This window comes from Caenorhabditis briggsae (genome assembly GCF_000004555.2).
Source record: "Caenorhabditis briggsae complete genome, chrII, whole genome shotgun sequence".
In the NCBI taxonomy this organism is placed as follows: domain Eukaryota; kingdom Metazoa; phylum Nematoda; class Chromadorea; order Rhabditida; family Rhabditidae; genus Caenorhabditis; species Caenorhabditis briggsae.
In genome coordinates this window covers 10,862,256-10,885,329 of record NC_013486.2, presented here as the reverse complement: position 1 = coordinate 10,885,329, position 23,074 = coordinate 10,862,256, and the positions used below count along the sequence as shown (strand labels likewise).

Below are 23,074 nucleotides of genomic sequence, written 5' to 3'. Positions count from 1 at the left end.
CATATACTGAATCTTTTTACTTTTTAAAAACAAGATCAATTCAGTTCCCTTATGGGTTGTACTCAATTGGGAGGTTCTTGCGACGAACCATACCGTCTCCCTGGAACCACTCGCGGCGGAACTGCTTGGCAGCTCCGTCTGGGGTGTTGGTCCACTCGACGGTGATACGGTCGTTGTTGGTGTCCTGAAAAATAGAAGAGATTCAGAAGAATTTCTTTTGAATTCAGAATTCTTACCTCTTGTCCGTAAGCGAAGGCATCGCAAGAGACGGCGAGAAGGACGGCCTCCTTTGGGTCAAGAACTCCGCATGGTGGGTCGACGCCAAGACGCTTCATGTTGGTGGTCTTGATACCGTATCCGATACGACGGGCAGACGAGTTGATCACCTTGATGTGGTAGGTGTGCTTGTCGTCGTATGGAGCATTGAAGACGATCTTGGCGTTTGGTTGGGTTTGGATGTCTCCTGGTGGGACAGATTGAGCCATGGCGATAATTTGATGGAGTGTAGTACTCGATGAAGATTCCCCTGTCTTCGCTTCCCTTTTTTCTTATCTCTGCTCCAGACCTTTGCTCCCAAAACTACGAGGGAAGATGTGGATAGTTTACGCAATAAATCTCAAATAATTTTTTTCGTTGAATAGAAAAAATTTTATGACTGGTTTACGGAAAAATGTAAACTTGTATTTCATCAAGCTCTCACGTTGAATCCAATTTGAATTATCAAGATACCGTAACCACCCATATTATATCAGTTGTTGAAAAATTTTGGTATCTTTTACAAGAATGGAGATAATTGAGCTCAAAGTTGACGGCTTCGGTATTAGAAGAGTTACGTTGTATTCGTTACTGTAATGTACTAAAATTGTTTTTTTTTCAACTAATTTATTTGTTCAATTTTAGATTTTTTTTTAGAATGACCATTTGAAAAAAGAAAAAAAAAATAAAACTTTTAACTTTGAAACCTAAATTCTAATTTTGAGCCATTTTATCTCGGTTCCTGTGAAAGGTATCAAAAAGTGTTTAACTGATAAAATGTTTCTAATATGCTGATGAACAATTTATCTGTTGACCACTTTTTGATATCTTTGACAAGAAATGAGATATCTGAGCTCAAAGTTGACAGTTTGTTGGCACGATTCCAGTGTACAGTAATTTCAACAGTCCTATTCGAGCTATTTCTATATATCGAAAACTTTAAGAACCTTTATATGTTTTTGTCAAGAAGAGTAATTTTTATACCTATTGATAAATGACGGAAGCCAGCAATTTTCAAACATTTTCACCTAAAGAAAAAAAAATTATTGACCTAGACTTGCACCTCATTTATTTTTGATCTACCTCGTCTAATCAATTCTGTTTTTTATCCGCTCTTTTTTTTCAATCGTTTTTTTGTCTGTTCTCATGTTTCTCGAAGGATTTTCCCTTTCTTCTACTCTTTCCCCTTATCCCTTGTTTTCAAAAAAATACAGTTGAAATGTTTCAATTTTCAGATAAATCGAAAATGCAGCCAAGAAAGAAGCTGCACGACGACGTTTTCGATGGAGAAGAAGACTATTGTCCACAGAGAAAAATCGTGAGTTTTCAATCGAAAAAAAATTGAAGATTTTTCTTTTTTTCCAGAAAAAATTGGACATTCAAGTCGACGCTGGTTTGAAAGTCTTCAGCAACTATCACATTCTTCACGATATCCTCCAGAACGTCTTCGGAAAGGACGAATCAATTTTGGATAATTTGAACTTGCGAGTCAGTTTTTTGATAGGATTTTTCTTTGAAAATCCGAAATTTTTAAGCTAGTAAGCAAGTTATTCAACCACGTCATCCTCAGCAAAATTCGTGCTGCCTTTGTACAAGTACAAGTGAGCCCAGATCAAAAATTGGACTCTTGCGGAGAAAACAGTGACAATGAAGAATCAGAAGAAGATCAAGTGGCTTCATTACAAGACAAATCCTTCATTCTCAATGATCGTAGAGTTGTGTTTCGTCATGTGCCAAAGTTCTTCGAGTATGTGTTTCCTCTACCGTAATTGATTTATTTTCATTTTTTAGATTCTTGAATTCTGTGGCTCGAATTCGAGTCCGTGATCTTCTGTTCTCTGGCTTCACATCTCCTAATGAATATCTTCACAAATGCATTCTGTACAGTCTGTTGAATGGCAATTGGTTCACACTCTGCTCCTACAAAGGTGCCGATGAGATTTGCAATGGATGTTCTGCTTGTAAGGAGATCGCTTCTCGCGTCAAGATCTACGGACCAGTTCAACTTTGCACACTATTCGAACCAATTCACGAGAAGAAGAAACATTATGAACAGTTGATAGTCACAGAAATGTAAATTTTTAAAAATCTGAAAATTTTGCAAAAGTTTTTTTTTAGACTTCTTGCTGAAATTGCTGTTCAGTGTACGACATTGATAAGCAGCAAGGAAAAGCATTCAGTCGTCTGGCAAGTATAATCACTTCGGAAATCAGCTGCGATCAACTGGATCTTGTTTTCTCGGATCGTTGTATGTGGTCCAAAGAAACATTGTCTCATCCTCGTGAAGTTATCGATTGGATTGTCAAGGCTTGGAGTGTTAAATCTATAAATGTCAGCTTCATCACTGGATATTCTTCAATTGATTACAAGTTATGGGCCAGTCAAAGAGTCTTCACCGAAATGAGATTTGATGAAATGTTTGTGGAACAAAACACAAGTCCACAGAATCGACAGGACAACTTTGATCGTGTTGAAGTCGACATGCAAGCTGGAGACGAGATCGCCACGTGTTTTGCTGAATCTATGGGAATGTTCGAGCGAAGTGGAATGTCTGCGACGGCGTTTCAGAATGTATGCGCCAATGTGAAGCGTATCTTCCCAACACAAGATATGTACCTCATTCTCCCTTTAGAATTAGCACATGTGGCTTCTGCAGAATTCGATGGATTCTGTGAGGCGCTTTTGGCGTTTGCATGGAAGGACGAACGAACAGCAAGACACTCTCGACTCTTCTTCCGTATTTACACTTTCGGAATCACAGAGAAGGAGGTCATGCGGCAAATCGAAGTAGGGTTTTTCTGAATAATTATTTTTTTCAACTTATTTTTTTCCAGAAGCCCTTTCAAATCAACTGCCGTCCTGTTATCGCAATGCTCTCTTCTCCAGTTGTCCGTCGTTCGTTTCTTAAATGGTTGCCTGGGACGACGACTCTGTTCGATCGATCCCTTCTCTCCTTCACCGACGATTCAAACAACTGCGTTCTTCATTTGGAAGTCTGCGTAGAAACCTTCTAACCCTTCTCACTCTTTTTTTTCTATATTTTAATTTCAAAACAGTAATTACCATAGTCCTTCTCATATATATCTTATTCCCCCGTTGCTTATCCTTATTGCATTGTTTTACTTAATCGGATCCCCCCCCCCCCCAAGCATGTCCTCATCAGATTGACCCACACAAAGATTTTCTTCTCTCGCCCACACTGTGAATAATAATCATACCGTTTTTGAATATAATAAAACGTTATCACCGGATTATCTTTTATTATGAACAGGTTTATGTAAAAGTTACAGAACTATTAACTAATTGAAGAGATTGCAGACCATGAAGAATACCCGATTGCACTAGAACCGATTGATTTAAAGTTATACATTGCCCCAGATTTTGAGCTTCTTGATTCGATCGAAAGTATCGGAAATCATTCTGAAAAATTACTTTTTTAAAATTAGATATTCTCTTCCTGAAAACTCACCTTTTACCATACAACCAAGCTTTCCAAGCTGGAATCACTGGAGAAGAGATACGAACTTTGTTTCTAGCCAGCTCGATATCCATGTTCAATTTATAATCACTTTTTATCAAATCTGATACATGAATCTCAAATTCTGAGTATCCTTTCAACTTCTTGCTGTCTCCTCTTCCAAATTTCATATCATGACATCTATGCTCCACAATCAGTTTGACATCTAAGCAGTCATCATTTGGCTCTCCACGCAGACTGAATTTTCCATCCTCATTCACTTTTCGTTCGCTTAGTAGATGATCAGTGAAAGCAACTATAAGAAAACTCAATAGAAAATCTAGGGACAAGAAGAATATCTCACAATTATCATCGACCATAATGATGTTTCCTTTAATAGGCTCACCACCACAAGTCAAAGTTCCACTGATTGTGAACATTGGAAATTTGGATGCATTCAGAAATGGAACGAGAAGAAGAAGAGCCAAGGCGAAGTGCATTTTGATAAGATACTGAAGTAAAATGAGTCAGTAAAGTTTGATGTGTTGGCTGAGTATTTATAATAAAGTGTGGGCAAAGTTAGTAAAGAGTTCTTCTTATCAAAAGGAGGAGGAGAGTGGACAAAAGAAGCATTTATCATCAGTTCTGTTGTACTAGTTTGCTATACTTTTCGATTTCAGAACAATAGTTTTCGATGACAAAAATCGAATGGCAAAATTCGGAAAGTGATTGAAATTAGGAATATTTTAGGAGACCAACAAATGATTGGAGAAACTTTTTGACCGGCAATTCTCGGGTCTGGAATGTTTGGCATTACAATTGGAAAAAACTTTGATAAAGAAAGAAAACAATACTTTGACTAAATTCAAAATTCGGAAAATTGCTCAGAAAGGGACAAAATAGAGAACGAACTTGGGTGGAAATATTTATTTTTAGAAAATTTCAAATATTTACAAAAAATAAGTTTTTTAAAAATTGTATAAATCTCTTGAAAACCAGTAATACGCATTTGTCGACGCCTGGAATATGTGAAAATTAAGTGAAAAAACAAAAATGTTACGTTCGAAAATCTATAATCGACGTTTCCTTTTTTCCTTCTGTTTCAGCTTCTCGAAAGCTTCACAGTCGATTGGTGGGGAGTCTGTGCGAGTTATCTGACAGATTATTTTTTTTCGGAAGTTTCAAATTTCGCGGGGTCAGCATTTGCGCCTCATTGATAACAATGACCTGCTCACAATCGTGGGCTATAATTCAAGTTCCTAGATGCCACCAAACTTTTCATTGAGCTTTGTTTTTTGATTTTCAAATAATTATAAACCTGTTTATAGTTCCATTTTCAACTGATCTGTTTATGTATCATCCATCTGACAGTTGCAAACGGAAATTAATTCAGAACTAGTGAGTCACTAGAAACACTTGTTTCTTTCGTCTGTCAACATATATCAGTCCAACCATTAAAACCTTTAATATTTGGAATCATTGATTTTCCATATTTACCCGCAAAGATTGTTGCTCATTTGAAAGGAGAACTAGTCTCCAGTACGTCATTAGTCATCAATTATAATCTGAAACTAATAATCAGTGTCCCCATACATGATCAATTGGCTCTTTTTGATTTCCGGCCTCTTCCTAGCCAAAACCTGAAACCAATTGTTTTTTCAATGATTCACCCATTTTTGCAGGAGGCGTACTACCAACATCATTTTTTTAAATTATTTGTACAAATCGCCAAACGTATTGTTCGTTTGTCATGTGTCAGTCAACAGAACGCGTATCGCTTGCAAACGAGAAGACAATGGAATAATTCTTATCTCTGGAAAAAAAGAGAAGTGACCACTCGGTATGGTCAAGTGAAAAAGAAAGACATAGTACTGAAAATGTTGATATGTGAAATTTCAGAGAGAAGTGCCTAAAATGTAATTTATACTAAAATGTAAACAATTCAAGAAAAGTTAGATTACCGTTTGAAATGTAACAGAAGGGCGCCCAACTATTAAGTTTGAGCTCCATTATCTCAATTTCTGTGAAAGATATCAAAAATGGGTCAACTGAAAAAATGTTTTTGATGTTATGATAAACAATTTATTAGTTAACAACTTTTTGATATCGCTCATAGAAACCGAGATAATTGAGCTCAAAGATAATTGATAATTGAGCTTTATCTTCTGGATTTTTGAGCAGTTTGAGCTGAAACGGATGACCGACGGGTCTATGAGACCTCAGCTATTTTTAGCCAATCTTTGATATTACGATACACATTTATCCAACCCACATCCCCATTTTTAAATGGTATCGAAGCATCTGAAAGTTGTTCAAAAATCTGATAAAACCAAGAGACTAGAAACCAGTAAAACTGTTATGTCTTGAAGACCTGTAATAGAAGACACTATCAAGTTTGAGCTTAATTATCTCAATTCCAGTGAAAGATATAAAAATGTGTCAACTAACAAAACAGTTTTGATGTTATGATAAACAATTTATCAGTTGAATACTTTTTTATACCTTTGACAAAAACGAAAAATTAACCTAAAATTAATCCAAAATTGGAAGTCCTTCTATTACAGGTTTTAGGGTAGACTAAACAAATCTATTGGGTTCTAATAGAGAGAGAATTATATCTTCACCAATTTGGATGATGATCTCGCTGTAAAAACATGCAGTCAACACTCATGAAGTTGATATTTACCACGAGAATACCGCATTTCCTATAATTGAGGCCCACCGAAACCATCCGATTTGAGCTTAATTATCTCGATTTCTGTAGAAGATATAAATAAGAAATTAACTAATGAAATATTTTCGAAATCATGGCAAATTTTTTGTTAGTTGTCCACTTTTTGATATCTTTTGCAAGAACCGAGTTATATAATCTCAAAGTTTAAAGTTGTTTGGACTTCTATCAGAATAAATACAGTAGTCAACATTTTAACAGACATTCGAGAAAAGTTAGATTGAACAAGTTTATTGAGTCCTAATAGTGAGAGAATTGTATTGATATATTTTGAGAGGATGATCTCATTTTAACAATGTGCAGTCAACACTCATGAATTTGAAATTAGACACAAATTTTGGTGCGTGCTCGTTTTTTTTCATTCTATGACCTCTACGTGTTTCTGGGTGAAAATGTTCCACGTATCAGATGATAAAACATTATAATCTCAACATTTCAATTCATAAAGTATTCAAACATAGTGCACGAATGGAAAATAGTGAGCTTAAAAATTCAGTGAAATCTGTCAATTGTGCATCGTGTATTCCAGAAAAAGATCCAGAAGAAGACCTGCAGGCGGCAACTGCCGCCGCCGTCGAAGAGGCTGAAAAAGCGAATTGGGGAAGTCGAGCATTTGTGAAATTAGGACAAACCATTGGAGTTGTTGAGCTCACCAAACTGGAGCCCAGATTTGAGGTAAAAATTAAACCTCTTGTCTTGAAGTCATCATCATTGTTCTTCCAGAGAAACATTGACAAGCTCATCTCCTATCACAATATCATCTACAAAATGGTTGACGCCATCGAGCTACAAGTCCAAGTCGTCCCAAAAATGCTCGCCCAGAAAAAAGTCAGTTGTAATCCGGGGGAGAATCCATGGGAAATGCTTGGAGGATGGCTAAACTTCTTGGGAATCAATCATTACACTGGTCCACATGCGGTAATTCCTGCCAAATTTAATAGAATTTGCTTCTTTTTTCAGAAAATCGTAATGAAGTACAGTAAGGCATGTGGAAAGATTAGCCAGAAGGAAGCGTTGGTTCAGAAGAGAAGTGGGTTTCATGAGAAGTTGCTGAAATTAGAGAGAACGAAAATTTCAGCGAGGTCGCATCTGATCAAACGTATGCGGGTTTATACTAGTGAGGAGAGTGAAGAGCTTAACGAAACCGTCGCTGGGTTGGGCCATCTGTTGCATTCTATTGATGAGTCACGTCATCAGGTAACCCTTTGAATCTCTAAAAACTCAAATTTCGAATAACCGAATATTCAGCTGAAATCTGCCAACACTTTGGAGAAGTTGAAGGAGAAGGGCGAGGCATACAGAATCTTTGTCAAGGCCTTCGATCATAAAGCCAGTGCTGTTCAGGCGGCAATTGATGAAGTGGCCACTCAAGTATCACTTCATCAGCACGAGCTTCTCAAAGTTTGAATTTCAACATTTTTAATCAATAACGTTTTTATTACAGTTCTCGCGAGAAGTGTCAGTGTTCAACGATTCGGTGTTCAACTCGTTGAATGAAGTGATTCTTCGTCTGGGATATCATATCCAAAAATGAACTATTATGGGTTACTGTGATCAAATAAATGTATTCTCTGAAGTTATGTGTGTTTTTTACTCTTTTTTGTTTATTAAAAAAAAATGTCTGAAAATTTAATGGTTTGAAAGTGAACATATGAACATCAGAAAACAGATTCCAGATTCCAGATTTTAAAAAATTCAGTGTCCAAAATTTGAGAAAATTTTATTCAACTAAGGCAAGTCATATTGTTTTTCACACATTGAAGTTTTTTCAGTTCCTTTATTAAGATTCTACTGATCTTCAAATAAACGTTTCCACTTTTCCCATCTTCTTGAAAAACCTCAAGAACACCCACCAATTTCTAGCAAATCTCTAGAACAAAGAACCTTCTAGAAAGTGTACAGTAGTGTACCATTTCTCATTCCCTTTCAAGAAAACACAAGAGAAATCAGAAGATGCTAATGTGATTTGCATGAACATGAATCGACCAATCATCAAATCACTTATTGCATGTTTTTACACAAATCCCTCTAACCTATCTGGTGTAAATGACGTATGTTTTCCGAGAAAATGCAGGTTAATCACATGATACAGATATCATGCAAAACTAGTGTTCTAGATCTTCTCATGTCAACTTGATGGACAGATCTGAATCCATTCAGCAAATTATTGTTTTACTGTCTTTTGTTCAGATTCTCACAACCCCACTTTCAGAAAAATTTTCTATGTATTTGGTTTTTTTGAAAAGTTATGTTTTTCTTTTTTTTTTTGTCATTCTCACTAGATTATCTGCATTCAAAATCTTGTCTCATGATGAAATTTGTTTCAAGGTTGTATTGAGTTCGCTTGCTATAAATTAGAGACCCACTTACAAAAATATTTATCATGTTTCGAAATCTTATGGAATTTGTTTATGTCGTCATTGTTATTTTTCGAGTTTGCTGGTCTCGCAAATAGGCAAAATACCGTAAACCCTCTAATAGAAGGCCACCCAAACCGCCGGCTTCGAGCAGTTCAGTTTCTTAGTTTCTATAAGAGATATCAAAAATAGGCCGACTGATAAAATGTTGGTGATGTTATGACAAACATTTCATTAGTTAACATATTTCTGATATCTTGCATAGGAATTAAGATAATTGAGCACAAACCAAACAAGGTGGGAACCCTTATATTACAGGTTTTACGATACTCTAGATATTCTTCTGATAGTTTTAAAAAAATCTAAATTCTGATGTTTTTGATTGTGTCGATTTGAAATTTTGCAAACATAAAAAGAAGATCGTAAGTTAATCGAAACACCGTCAACACTCTAATTGTAAGCCACTTTCGAGCCTTATAGATTGGCTTTTGTAAGAGATATCAAAAATGATTATCAGGTTTTAAAATCGTATGCAATCTGTTTCTATTGTCGGATTTAAAAAACTGACACTCGGTAATTGCGTATTTCAAAATTTTCTTTCCACGTGGAGCTCCTCCCACATTCTCGCAGATACGGCGAGAGGTATTTGCAACTTTGCGGTACCCTTTCACGATTATTGTATTTAATGAGATTTCATCGTTGAAACGTTGCAATTTATGTCACGATTTATAGAGAAATCGTTTAAAAAAACGTGACACTAACCCAAAATCGTAAAATTGTGAGATAAACTGCAACGTTTCAACCATGAAATCTCATTAAATACAATAATCGTGAAAGGGTGCCGCAAAGTTGCAAATAACTCACGCCGTACCTGCGAGAATGTGGGAGGAGCTCCACGTGGAAAGAAAATTTGGAATACGCAATCACCGAGTGTCAGTTTTTTAAATCCGACCTCATAATCAAATATTCACCGCACAAAAAATAAAAACAAGCAAATATATATATATAGCATATACTGAAAAGTTTTATTTTAAAAACAAGATCAATTCAGTTCCCTTATGGGTTGTACTCAATTGGGAGGTTCTTGCGACGAACCATACCATCTCCCTGGAACCACTCGCGGCGGAATTGCTTGGCAGCTCCGTCTGGGGTGTTGGTCCACTCGACGGTGATACGGTCGTTGTTGGTGTCCTGAAAAATAGAAGAGATTCAGAAGAATTCCTTTTGAATTCCGAATCGTTACCTCTTGTCCGTAAGCGAAGGCATCGCAAGAGACGGCGAGAAGGACAGCCTCCTTTGGGTCAAGAACTCCGCATGGTGGGTCGACGCCAAGACGCTTCATGTTGGTGGTCTTGATACCGTATCCGATACGACGGGCAGACGAGTTGATCACCTTGATGTGGTAGGTGTGCTTGTCGTCGTATGGAGCATTGAAGACGATCTTGGCGTTTGGTTGGGTTTGGATGTCTCCTGGTGGGACGGATTGAGCCATGGCGATGGTTTGATGGAGTGTAATACTCGATGGAGATTCTTCTAGATTCCATTTCCTTTTATAGCGATTTCTTATCTCTGCTCCAGATCTTTCCCCCAGATCTCTTAAACTGATAAGACAAAATGCTGGAAGTTCACGTGTAAATGGTTAACACTGCTTTTAAAATTACAAGAACTTGTTGAGTCCACGCAATACATCTCAAACAAGTTTTTTGTCGAATAGCGTGAAAGCTTTATATTGAGAAATCTTCAACGCACATAGTAAACCCAAATTCCCAAAACAGAATTATATTTTGACAATCGAATACACTGATAAAGTGTTTATCATGTTATCTGAAGTGTTTTACCAGTTGACACATTTTTGTTATCTTGCACAGGAATTGAGATAATTGAGCTTAAACTTAACAGTGTGACGGCCCTTATATTACAGGTTTTACGGTGATTTAGAAAATTCTTTTCGATTTTTTGAAAATTTTCTTTTTCAAAAGTCCAATTTGCAATATTTTTCTATTTAATGACGTTCTGAAAGTTGTTCAAAACCAGATCAAACCAAGAGACTAGAAGTCAGTGGAACTGTCATGTCTTCTTGAAGACAAAAACATTTTATCACCCATAAATTTCAAGTATCTCATCGTTTTAATTGTTTTTTAACTGTTGAATTTCTTCCGGGTCGCTGACTGCTGACCATTGTTCTTTTTTTCACATTAGAAGTTCCTTTTAATTTCAATTTTTTCATAACTTTCAAAAGAAGAACGACTAACAAAACCAGTCGGTTCCTATTGAATTGTTTTGGGTTTAATTGAAATTTCCAATTCTGCAAAGAAAAAAAACAATGGTGTCATTTATTTATTTATTTACTCCATTTTGGTTTTAGTTTGGTGGATAGTACCCTAATTTAGAAAAAAACTAATCTATGAGTTTTACTTTCTGAGTCATTATTCTCACGAGACTGAAAAAATGCTAAAGTGTTTATTTGATGTTTTAGTTCTTTTTTAGTTTAGAGATCAACCTTTTCCAGTTGTAGTTTTTCTTCAGGGATGTTCAAAACGGAATTCGGAATTTCGGAAATTCCGAAAGTCTAGACCTTTCTCGAATCAAATTCCAACTTCTGTTGGAGTGCCACCCTAGCCGCCATTTTTAAGCTCGTATATCTCGGTTCCTCTAAGAGATATTAAGAATGTGTTGACTGAAAAAATGTTGGTGATACTATGATAAGCAATATATCAGTGGAAAACTTTTTGATATCTTCTACAGGAACCTAGATACACGGGCTCAAAGTTTATGCTTCGGGTAGAGGGGTTACTGTAGTTTCCAAGCGGTCGCCAATTGTTCTATTGCAATGGAAAAGTCCCAAATTTTCAAAATCGGAATTTTAGACCGTCTGAAAAGTTCCGAAAAGTTAATTCCGAACATCTCTAGTTGTTCTTAATCCCCGTCATGGTTGCTTGAATAAAGTTGAATGATTCTAGAATGCTCGATTTTAAATATAATCAACTATAAAAACAGCCAGTACAGGTCAAGTTTCATTTTCTACTAATTTATTGTCATCAGTCATCCATCTTTAAAAAAATTATAATTTCTTCTGACTTGTTATTCTGACGTATCAGACTTCATAGAACATGACTTGAAATTGACGTGATCTGGAATTCGCCAAGCAAATTTCAATAGGTTACAGTTTAGTTCAGCCGTTGTTTCGTTTCCCTTACCCTGGAAACATACATTATATAAAACATCATTATCAATTTCCTCGCCAAACAATCCCCTTTTTGCAAAACCGACGAACATCTCTAGACAATAAAATAAGCCTCTTCATCATCCCCTAAATGCCTTTTTTCTCAGCTGTCAATCTTAATTTTTCGTTCCTTTTCTTGACGTCACATATCGAGACAAGAGTACTTATCTTTTAACGTCATCTGTTGTTTGGATAGAACAAATTGAAGAAAAAAAATAGTTGAGTGCGTCGACTGTAGGAGGTTGGATTAGACCAACCTGTTATTTTGGAACAAGAGTGATTGACAGAAGGAATACGGTAGCTCTTATCTAGTCTGTGTTGACTCGTTGTTCTTCTTTGAGTCATTTTGTGAGACACGAAATTCCACCAGACATGGCAAGAATAGATGATGTGAGAAAGGAAAGTAGAAATGGTCTAATTTGATACCCGAAATGAGCGAACATAACTCAGAATCCTCTGACATAAGCCACATGGATCAGCAGTTAATTATATGATTTGTATCTTGTGAATGAGATGCTGAACTTTGAGAAAAATCAGAGTCCAGAGTCTGGAAAAAACGAACTTCTTTAACGAAGAAATCCCGTACGCTTCTGCTCAGCCGCCATTCAGCCACCAATGGTCCGTTTGACATAACAGAGAGGTTTCTGATAAAAATTCGAAAAGCTTATCGTTAGAATTTGATTACTTAGTTATTCTGACACAATTGTCAGAAACTCTTATATTCAAAAAGATTTATGAGCTAATTCGAGTCAAATGAGTTCCAATTTCGAAATTGGGGCCCAATGTGAAATCCAAATTTGACGAGAATTAATGAGAAATGAGAATTTGCTAGAAAGCTTCTTTCGTCGGATCTGAAAACTAGCAAAAAAATTCAGAGCCACCTAAAAAACTTTTCGAGACAGCGTATTTTAGAACTTTTTAACGCGATTTTTGGAGATTTTTGGGTTACGGCAGCGTCAAAAGCAAACACCGAGCCCTACGACAATTGGACCTAGCGGGCTGAAAAAAGTAAGATGAAAGGGTAAGTTGCGCAGAGATCGAGTTTGATGGTTTCAATACTCCACAAATCCTAAAAATCCTTCAAAACCGGAGTTATAAAAATTTGAAGTCTTGCAGCAGGGTAATAGGCTATTCAGATAATACATATGACTAGCCTTTGAAACTTTTTGGTCACTTTCAGAACTTCTAAACTATATAATTATGTTCATTCCAACCAAATGGCCAACCGTCACAAACCCATAAAATAATTTTCTGACTGTAATCAATCTTCGTTTCGAACTGCAGTGTTATATCAAAGACTGAAGAACTAGAACACACTATCAGATGACGTGACGACGGAAATGCAAAACCACATGTGTAGCCCTATTAGCCGAATCATCTGGATATAATCTCGTAGATTTGTTGATGATCTTCTAGCCTATCTGTGTTTTGTAGGATATATCTACACTGATTCTACAGTAGCCTACGCAAACTGTGATCGCTTCTGAAGCGTTTAATGGTTTCGCAACTACCACAAACTACACATTAAAATGTTTATTGCCTATACCAGATGTACTACACAATACGTTTCACATCATCAGGTGGTTCCATGCCTTCTGCCAATTCTTTCTCACACTTTTCCCATCATCTTAATCAGATCAAAACCTAGTGAGCCGTAATTGAATCAGGTCGTGTTGGAAATGATTCAGAGAGGGAGAAACAAGTCACATTCTTCCATTTTCTTCCTGCAAACCGTCTCTCTTGTTCGTCAAAGACAAATGACCCCCTCAAGACTCCGCCCCCTCATTTTGCCTCCAATTTTAAAAGGCAGGTTGTTATATATAACTGAAAGTTCCTACTGCTATTTTATGGTATTCTTTCTGTATTCTACTTATTTTCTCATTTTCTTTCAATGCTCTTTTTATTCCAACGTCTTCTAATGAAGCTGTTATGTCACAAGACACAACAAAGTCACATTCCATTCTTATCACCTCCTATCCCTTTTTCCCTTTCTTTTACAACCAAACGATCTTGATCTTCCTCTTTTTCCTTATTTGCCGCAACTGATTTCTGAATCTTCATTTCATAACTTTCTAGAAATCTGCGAAAATCAAAAATGCTCGGCATGATGAACTCGCCTTCTGATTCTGTGGAATTCTACGCCACAAATCGAAAAGTGTCCGATGAAGTTTCCGTTGAAAATCCAGAATTGAAAAAGTTCACAGAAGTCAAAAAGAAGGATGTGGTTTCGTACACAGAAGGTTGGTTTTAAATATGCCTCTCTTATTCAAATGATTAGAAGTTTCAGATGGTCGTAAAATGATAAATGGAAAGCTGGTCACTGAAACTGATGCTCCAACACTATGGAGTTCAGCTTTGCTCCGTGGAAGGATCCATACAATCACTGGATCCCCAATCAGCGAAAAGGAACAGAAGAAAGGTGAGGATTTTGCTCATTTTCACTCCAAAAAACGAGCCATTTCGTTCTCCAGAACGTGAAAATGTGCGTCGCAACTCCAAGAAATTGGGTAGAACCATTGCTGTGGTCGCCTCGCTTCAGAGAATGGAATCCACTGAAGTCATTGGACAAGGTGCGAATGCATGCTCTCCAGTTTCAGAAAACAAATTGTTTACTTTTTTTTCAGAATCCGATGTTCCACAACCAGTCGCAATCACCCCGGTTACAGTTGTTGGCTCTTCCAGTCCTCCCGAATAATTTTTCCCATTTTTTTCGTTTACTCCGTAGTGTGCAATAGTGGAAGACAACAACAATGGACCTCGTTATACATGAACGCTTTATGACGTGATTATTTTTTATCTGGAGTTACTTTTGAAATTGTATTGAACAATTAATAAAAATAAAGAGGATTTATTATTTAAAGAAAAGTTTCAAACAAGAAGATCAACCGGTAGTTTATTTGAAGTATTATCAGAGGCGGAAATGTCGACGAGAATGTCTGAAAAAAAATGGAAAAAGTATGATGCGAAAGTAAAAAAAAAGGTTTAAGATGAACAGATTTGAGCCAGGGATGTTAGGAATGACCTTTTTGGAATATTTCGTAATGTCGGAAACACCGATTTTCACAGTTTCTGAATTTTGGGGTATTCAGTTTTTCAAGAAGCGCGAAAAATTGAAAACGCAAGAAAAGATGTCACCAGCCAGATTGACGCGCCTCCGGAGCTTCAAACAACTGGCTGGTGCGCCTTCGGCACGATGTAACCTATATTTACTGGTTCGTCGCTGCGCTCCTCACTTTTCAATTACTCTCATATGATTACGAAACAATCTTTCCGAAATGTTCGGACTTCCGAATTCTGTCCCGGACATCCCTGCTTTTTCAAAAACATAAAAATTCTTACCGTCCTTCTGCAAAGATTTTCTGGAGCTCTGATCCATTGTCACAATTGTAATGGGAATTTCATAAGAAGCCAATACAAAATTATGAGCTCTTCCAAGTGTGATTTTCAAAGAATACTCAGTTTTGAACATTCCATTCACATGAATATTTGGAGGAAGAGCTGGAATATTGAACATCGGACGGAACGAATAAGTCTCTCCGACTGCAATCTTTGTTTTTCCAGTTTGTAGTCCGACTCCTGTAAATACTAACGAATATTCGAAGCATTGGAAACAGATTTCTTACCTGTAGTATCGATTTTGACCGTCTCAATCACTTCATTATTAGTATTCAATGCTGAAATCCGACGAACAATGTTCAAATGCACATATTTCAATGATTGCTTCCATCTGGAACTGATTCTCAATGATACTAAAAAAGAAAACAACAAACTTGTTGCAAACAGTAATGCAAGTGTCTATTCTGGCAGTAGTTGTGAAGACGTCAGTTGGAAGAAGCATTTCCAATGAGATGGATCTTTCCCTAAAAAATTAAAAAGAAATTGAGTCAAAATGGTTAAAAGGTTACTTTGAGAAATGGAACGTCTTCTGATGACTGATTGGTTTTGGAGTCACTTGTCGTTTGATGGATTCATAATTCAATACAACTAGATTTTCTTCGTGTGAAGCCAGTTTGAATCCTTGATTGTAAAGTTGAATCTGAAAATGATATTGACTGATCATCTCCGTTAAACTATCATACCTCTAAAGTGAATCTAACAGTAACCGGAGAACCTGGACAATAAAAACTGGGCGGTGCAAAATGAGGTAGATCAATTTGAATTGGAAATGTAGCAGATGTCGTGAAAGTGGATGAAGATGGTTTATCGAATTGGCTATTATGGTTCTCATCATAAAAAACATCCAAGCCCAGCATTTCACTGACAGTTTGATATTTCCATAATTGGGCTCTTTCGTCTATGATAACTCTAGTTTTCGGTGGAGGAGATGTAGTCGAAAATCCATTTTTCTGATTCGGCTGAAAATACTGAACTTCTCCAAGAATCCTTCCTTCTACACAGTCAATTTCCAGCTGTTGGTGTGGTTCGATTATGACATGACCCTGAAATTTGTTTGAATTCTTCACATTTTGATAGTTTCTTTTCTTACTTGAATAGTCTGTCCAGGTTGATAAAATGGTCGATCGAGTAAGACTTTGAATCGTATTTTATCCATCATTTTCTGCCCCCTGAACCAGGAGAAATTACTCAATTTCATTGGAGACAAATATCGGATGTGCATAGTTATTGCGAATAGGAATATGTGATGAAAAATGAAACTGTACTCAGTGGGTTGCTTTTGAAATACACAACGGAATATGATTACGATCATAAATAGAGAAAAAGAGTATTTAGAGTGGAGGACATATTCAAATTTAGGTTTCGGAGTAGAAACGTGACAGATCGAGAAATCACAAAATGGAAATATCTGACCAATCATTGATGTACACAAATACTACGCTAACTGGTTGACTGTATGTCTGTGTGTCTGTTTGTCCGTGAGAAAAAATTTTTAAGCGTTCCAAAACCACTAGAAGCCGAGATACAACGCTTCAAAGTGTTATATGAAAGATAGAGACAGTTAGAGTGTCTGCTTGTCTGCACTCTCTCACTCTCTAGTTGCCAAATGAAAATCACTGTAACTCGACTCACAATTAAGCTCGAAACTTGATTTTTTTTTTCCAGAAAATCACATTCTGTATTTTTGGAATATTCGTAAAACGGAATTTCGAAAATTCTAGAGAAGCTAACCACAAGTAATTGTGTCCTTGACAAAGCTCTTCCCATAATTTAGACCTCCTCTGAATTTAAAACATAGAGATACAGATCACGAAACTTTACGTAATTCCTATTTTTAATTCCTAAAAAATCAAAATTTCAAATTTATCTCCTATCATGTTATCGATCTTCTTCATTTTCCCCATCAAATCCAGTTATTTTCTAAATTCACCGGTGATCAAAATGGTGAGCTCTGTGAACATAATGATTCCAAAAACGACTTCGAAGAAACCAAAAGGTGAAGCAAAGTCAATGTAAGTTTAATAGCAAATTGATGCTTAATAATGATGGAATTATTTTCCAGAGGTACTAAAGATAGAAAATCTCAAACACAAGATATGGCAATAGTTGAAGTGCCGGCAAAACGAGAGGGTCCGAAACAAGAGAAAAAGAAAATCACATCGGTTCGGAGGAAGGTGAGGAGTCTTGAAAAATCATTAAAATCCAATATAGAAACATTTTAGGAGCCAAAAAAGTCTGTTAGAAGGAAGAAAACTAGTTCGGAGGGCGTCGCCAATCATGAAGTGAACACACCGAGTATTCAAACCAAAAAAGTGGCGAGTCCAGCACCATCTGATGAAAAAATCATCGAGAAAAAGAAAGATGAAGGATCGAAACAGGAGAAAATTGTTACGAAAGCTCCAACTACGTCGAAAAAGTTCAATATGGAATTGGCTCAGAAATTCTTCAAACAGATGATGGAAAGTCAAAAGATAACAAAAAGGGCAAAGAATAATACCACCGAAGAAGATGTGGTATAGAAAGCTATTTTTCAAACAGATATAGCGATATTTTTTTCCAGAATGCTGACACAATGCCTGAATCAAGTTTTAATGGACTCTCCAGGAGATCCAAGAGAGTACATCGTAACAAGGGGAAACCAGCACCTCTAGATCGGAACATCTTCAAAGAGAATGGAGATCCAATTTGGGTGGTTTCTGAGAGAAAACCAGGAGACAAACAAGTATTCAATGAGGCGGGTGAGCTGGTCAAGAATCCAGAATTGATGGCTGCGTTGGAAGATGAGAATTTGGAGTATGAGGATGGAAAAGGATGGATTAACAAGATCACTTCTTTTCTTGGTGGAGAAATGATGGATTGGAAAACGTATAACAAAGAGGATACTCTGGATATGGATCCATTTGCACCTGTCAATGTACTCAAAACACGAGGAGAAACATTTTTCAAAAAAGAATCAGTGATCTACAATACTTCTGATGCTATCCTTCATCTCTCTCACAGTCAGTTTTGAGATTCCAAAAAAAGTAAAAAAATTAGAATTTTTCAGATGCAATGGAACGCTTCTCCAACCAAGGTGAGGATACGTGTCCGCGTAGAAATGGTCCAGCATCAAGAGAAAACGAAGAAGAAGAGAAGACGTGCATTATCACTTCGATGAAGTTCAATATGGGTAATTTGTTCTTGATCAATTATGATGTGAGTATTTCCAGAACTTAAAAAAACCTTCTATATTCAAAATTTCAGCGACGTAGGCCGATTGTGTCTATTCGAAAGTTCAAGAAGAGGTATCGAGATCAATTGAAACTTTCAATTGAAAATGAGAAAAAGGAAAAAGAAGAAAAGGAGAGGGAGATGGAAAAGGAAGAAGCTCAAACTCAAACGAAACGAGAAGAATTGAAAAAAGAAGAAGAGAAAAAGGAAGAAGCACCGCCTTGAAAGTTTCAGAAGACACTGTTTTGATCTCTCTAGTTTCAATAAATGTTATTGCTGTTTCGATAAAATTTAGATTGGACGGTTATTGGCAGGATTCAAGACGGAATTTGTTCAAAAACGGCCGTATAGCGGGCCTTAGTCAGATTTATAGTCTGCCACAATTAGCCGGACTGATAAAAACGGGTATATATTTAGGAATAAGTATCTTGGAAGCACGAAAATTGGTAGAAGTATAATTCTACGTTTGATTCACAGCTGCTGAAATTTTCAAAGAGATTCCTCAAGTCTAGCCTATAATCGTCCAAAGAGAATCGGCGTAATGTTTCCTGCGATTCTCATGAGATGAATCCACTTTGACAAGAGATAACTCAGCTCAAAGTTGCTCAAATAATTTGAAAGTTGTCCAGTTTACTGATGAATTATTTGAACTTTCTCACTCCAAATTTGAGCTGAGTACAACGATTTACTTATATTTTATGTTTGTACAAACTTAAGTCCTCTTGTCACACGATTCACCCGCCCGCACCCACCCGGGGGGCTCACCCCCCGCGGCCCCCCGTTGACCCCCCGCGAATATTTACGCGAGGAAAATATTATATTTTTCGTAGTTTTTTGATTTGAGAAACTCAGTTTTTCTTGGAAAATACGTGATTATCCTTAAAATTTTTTATTAAAATTCACACGAATTTAATTGCGGGGGGCCGCGGGGGGCCGCGGGTGGGAACCCCCGGGTGGGTAGCGGGTAGCCCGCTTCTTCACCCGCCCAAATGGAAACCCTACTCTTGTGGTCTCCACAACTGAAAAAATGGAAGAAAAAGCGAAGAAAATAGAATAGTACAGTTGAACTGGTTCTTTTTTTCTTATCTACCACATGTATTATTGTTTCCAGAAAATAGTAGTAGAACCAGAAAAAAACACTCGCATAAATCAGTGAGATCAATTGGGGGAAAAATAAGAGAAGAAATGGAAGTTCAGTAGAGAAATCAATCTTTGTGGTCACAATGAACCTTATTTTGGAAAAGTAAACTGATATGATATCAATTGAAAAAAAAGGAAAGGAACTGATTTGGAAAATTAGGAATATACATAGATTTTTGACGAGCAAAGTTTGAGCTCACTTTTTTGCTCATATTTACACTAACGTTATTGCTCTCCTCACACTTACCAATCATCCAAACCATCTCAAGATAAAGAAGCTAATTTTTCTAATAAAAAAATGAATCATAATTCCGACCGAATAAATAGAAATACATGATGATATTGGTTCATACAAGCAACCTAATTTACTCGGTGAAATGAAAAAAAATATTTTAAGGATTTTTCGGACTTGCAGATTTTTAGGGAATCTGATTGATTTGAAGTAAACCGGCGATTTGAGAAGAATATCTAAATATAGCCGAAAATCGGAAGATCGTCTAGAAAACAAACATTGATATAAGAAAAAGAGAGATTCAACTTTGAAAGATGAACACGAAAGGAGGCCATCTTCTATTTCTTTTTGTCTCGCCAGCTGGCGGCCATTTCTCAACTTTTGAAGGTTACAAAATCATGATTCAATTGTATTCAATTCCTCATTCGAAACTCGGAAAATGAGGAGACAATTGAATAAAAATGAGGAAGAAAATGAAAGGAACGGGAGGATTCAAACTTCAAAACATTTTCCAAGAAAATAGTGTGAGGTGGTGGTGCAAAGGGTATTTAGGAAAACGAGAAAAATGAGGAGGTGAACCGGTTGTTCATTGGAATAGAACAAATAGATGAGTACAGCCAGATATACTCGGGAGGGTTGAAATGAATCAATCAGAGAGACAAAAAGCTGTTTGTCTTGGGAAGGTGAAGGGTTAAACACAGAACAGCTGGGGAGGAGGGTTAGAATTATGAGAAAGAAAATCGAATTTAAAGTGAAAGGCATGACCTAACAAGGATCTCAGACTGCCACCTGCTGGGATGATTGAGTTGTAAGGGAGGAAGAGAAAGAAAAAAAAATGAAGAACAGGTTTACTCATTTTCAAATCCATTATGACCTCAGTTTGAGGAGACTTTCTTCTTTTCCTTCTTATTCACTGGAAATAGGGAAGTCTGGAAAACGATTTGGAAATCTTCTCTCAGTTTTTTTCGCTATAAAAGCTTCCGTTTCGTTTTGGAGGTTGCTGAAAAACATGAAACTTTTGAAAATGTCTAGTTAGAGGGTAATGAAAAATAAGAATAGATATTTATAACAGGAGAATAACGGAACGAGGAAGATTTTAAATTCAGGAAACTTAGAAACCGAAAATTGTACATCAAAAATTTGAGAAATTCATTTTTTTAGGCTCATAAAGTTTCAGATCCTCTAGCTTCTTTAAAGAATCATTAAGCGCATGATAAACTACACAAAACGGTCCAGGTTTCATGAATCAAGAACTCGAGATAAAACAGTTTGAAATTTGAAAAGGCGAGACGACGAGACACTCTATCTATCTGCGTCCCTCTTGCCTAACTTCAAGATCCCATATCTAAGCTACCAGAGAAGCTAGATAACGAAAGTTTAATTTACAAGGAAATAGACTAAAAATCACAAAGTATGCTCAAAGAACCAATTCTCCAGGGACCTGAGATATTGCCGTTTAAAGTTTGGAATGGCAAGAAAGCGCAGACAGCGAGACACTCTTATTGTCTGCGTCTGTTTTGCCAAACTTCAAAAGTCCGTTATCTCGGCTCCTCGATGAGTTATTGGACTGACCCACTCTAAAAACTCAAATTGAAATAAAAAATTTAAAATGCTTCGTATAACTAAAAAAAACTAATCAGTTTTGGTTATCAGCCAGAACGGAAGTTTTGAAGCAAGAAACAGTTCGAATCAGTTACTTCAAGTATGCAAACTCCGGTTTTCAACATGTTTACCTTTCCATAAACTAGACATAAAACCCATTTCTGTCACATCATAATTTCCAGACGTCAATCTCGGAAATTGAAATGTTCTTATCTGGACAACGTCGTCGAAGGAAACGAGAAGAATAATCAGCTGATGAAAACACATTTTCTGTATAAATGAGGTAAAAGAATAAAGACACAAGTGTGAACAAGCGGTATTAGGAGTATGAAAGTAGATGAAACACAAGGAATGACCATGAAATTTCGACAAATGCGCGTACGTTTTTTGTGTGCGTCACTCGATCGAATTGGCTATGAATCAGCTCTTCAAATACATAAAAACCCTTAAACTGTCGATGGAAATCCGGATTTTTATAGTTGGACTTTCTCCGAATTGGCTAGAAGCTTTTTTAGGTCAACAGGAACTTAGATGAAGCAAAGGTAATTGTAAATCAGGAAACTCTACACAAATTTGTTCAAAAATGACTGAGTTCGGACAGCTATGGACCGAGATACAGCCATTTGAAGTCTTGGAGAGACGCAGACCTTTATAGTGTCTCGTTGTCTGCGTCACTCGCCTCTCAAAGTTTAAAGCGCTTTATTTCGGTGTTTAGAATATCTGAAAGTCGGTTTTTGGACGACAAGTACTGTTTTGTATTTTTGAAGTATTGCGGAATTTCAGATGGTTCTAAAGTCAAAATAGTTTCCTACTGTATTTCGAGAATATGAACAAAAACATAATCAAAGATCGACATTTTTAGATTTACTATAATCCGAAATACAGTAATTCAAAGTTTTTAAGTTAGAGTAGTGGAACCTAAAATACAGCTAGTCGGTTGACTATTTATAACTCGTTTTGTTGTCGAAAATATTTGCTCAAGCTGACTGCAATTTCTAATTCTGAATTCTTTTCCACCGGTAGTTTTTACGTACAGTTTACGGAAGCGCTTATCTCCAACTAAAGGTTGACTGTCAATAAAAAGAGCGCCTAATTAAAAGGAACCAAAAGAAAAAAGAACACATATTGCCTAAACTGAATTTCACAGCGTTTAAATGGAGGAAGAACAAGAAAACGGGTCATAAGTTAGACGAGTTTGAGACGCACCACTGATACCCTAAATTTCGCTGAACGTGCTCTCTTTCGTTTCCTTATCAGTGGGTGTGCTTAACTGACCAGGGTCACATTTTTCGGCAAAATTGGGTGTTTGGCCGAGAAAATGTTGTTTTTCAATGAAATTAAGAAAGGATGTAATATTTATTATTAAAAAAAACAAATATTTACATTGAACATTGAAAAAATGGGAAAACGAGTAACTGAAAGACACAGAAGTAAAGCGAATGTTTCGAAAAAAGTGAACACAAAATTCAAA

At 36.6% G+C, this 23,074-nt stretch overlaps 7 protein-coding genes across 7 annotated transcripts; 4 read left to right on the top strand and 3 right to left on the bottom strand.

Moving 5' to 3' along the window:
* Positions 1-49: 49 nt before the first annotated feature.
* On the bottom strand, positions 50-10,292 carry CBG20617 (the record flags this gene model as incomplete). The annotated part of the gene is made up of 2 exons (XM_002631418.1): positions 50-184; positions 10,044-10,292. 2 exons carry the CDS (start codon positions 10,290-10,292, stop codon positions 50-52), a joined length of 384 nt encoding a protein of 127 aa, XP_002631464.1.
* On the top strand, positions 515-3,269 carry CBG20621 (the record flags this gene model as incomplete). Its single annotated transcript, XM_045242660.1, has 7 exons — positions 515-593; positions 1,491-1,573; positions 1,621-1,743; positions 1,791-2,002; positions 2,047-2,328; positions 2,436-3,042; positions 3,090-3,269. The coding sequence occupies 7 exons, from the start codon at positions 515-517 to the stop codon at positions 3,267-3,269; spliced, it is 1,566 nt and encodes a 521-aa protein (XP_045097094.1).
* CBG20620 lies at positions 3,618-4,212 on the bottom strand (the record flags this gene model as incomplete). The annotated part of the gene is made up of 3 exons (XM_002631420.1): positions 3,618-3,675; positions 3,725-4,028; positions 4,077-4,212. The coding sequence occupies 3 exons, from the start codon at positions 4,210-4,212 to the stop codon at positions 3,618-3,620; spliced, it is 498 nt and encodes a 165-aa protein (XP_002631466.1).
* CBG20618 lies at positions 6,912-7,977 on the top strand (the record flags this gene model as incomplete). The annotated part of the gene is made up of 4 exons (XM_045242659.1): positions 6,912-7,361; positions 7,404-7,640; positions 7,692-7,844; positions 7,888-7,977. The coding sequence occupies 4 exons, from the start codon at positions 6,912-6,914 to the stop codon at positions 7,975-7,977; spliced, it is 930 nt and encodes a 309-aa protein (XP_045097093.1).
* A 3,826-nt stretch (positions 10,293-14,118) lies between the features above and the next one.
* On the top strand, positions 14,119-14,718 carry CBG20616 (the record flags this gene model as incomplete). The annotated part of the gene is made up of 4 exons (XM_002631417.1): positions 14,119-14,263; positions 14,311-14,442; positions 14,495-14,593; positions 14,648-14,718. 4 exons carry the CDS (start codon positions 14,119-14,121, stop codon positions 14,716-14,718), a joined length of 447 nt encoding a protein of 148 aa, XP_002631463.1.
* Positions 14,719-14,891: 173 nt separating this feature from the next.
* Positions 14,892-16,578, bottom strand: Cbr-ttm-2 (the record flags this gene model as incomplete). Its single annotated transcript, XM_045242658.1, has 7 exons — positions 14,892-14,959; positions 15,363-15,599; positions 15,647-15,697; positions 15,729-15,883; positions 15,929-16,059; positions 16,103-16,462; positions 16,510-16,578. 7 exons carry the CDS (start codon positions 16,576-16,578, stop codon positions 14,892-14,894), a joined length of 1,071 nt encoding a protein of 356 aa, XP_045097092.1.
* A 782-nt stretch (positions 16,579-17,360) lies between these two features.
* Positions 17,361-18,854, top strand: CBG20614 (the record flags this gene model as incomplete). Its single annotated transcript, XM_002631415.1, has 6 exons — positions 17,361-17,431; positions 17,482-17,593; positions 17,642-17,932; positions 17,980-18,418; positions 18,466-18,614; positions 18,663-18,854. The coding sequence occupies 6 exons, from the start codon at positions 17,361-17,363 to the stop codon at positions 18,852-18,854; spliced, it is 1,254 nt and encodes a 417-aa protein (XP_002631461.1).
* Positions 18,855-23,074: the final 4,220 nt, after the last annotated feature.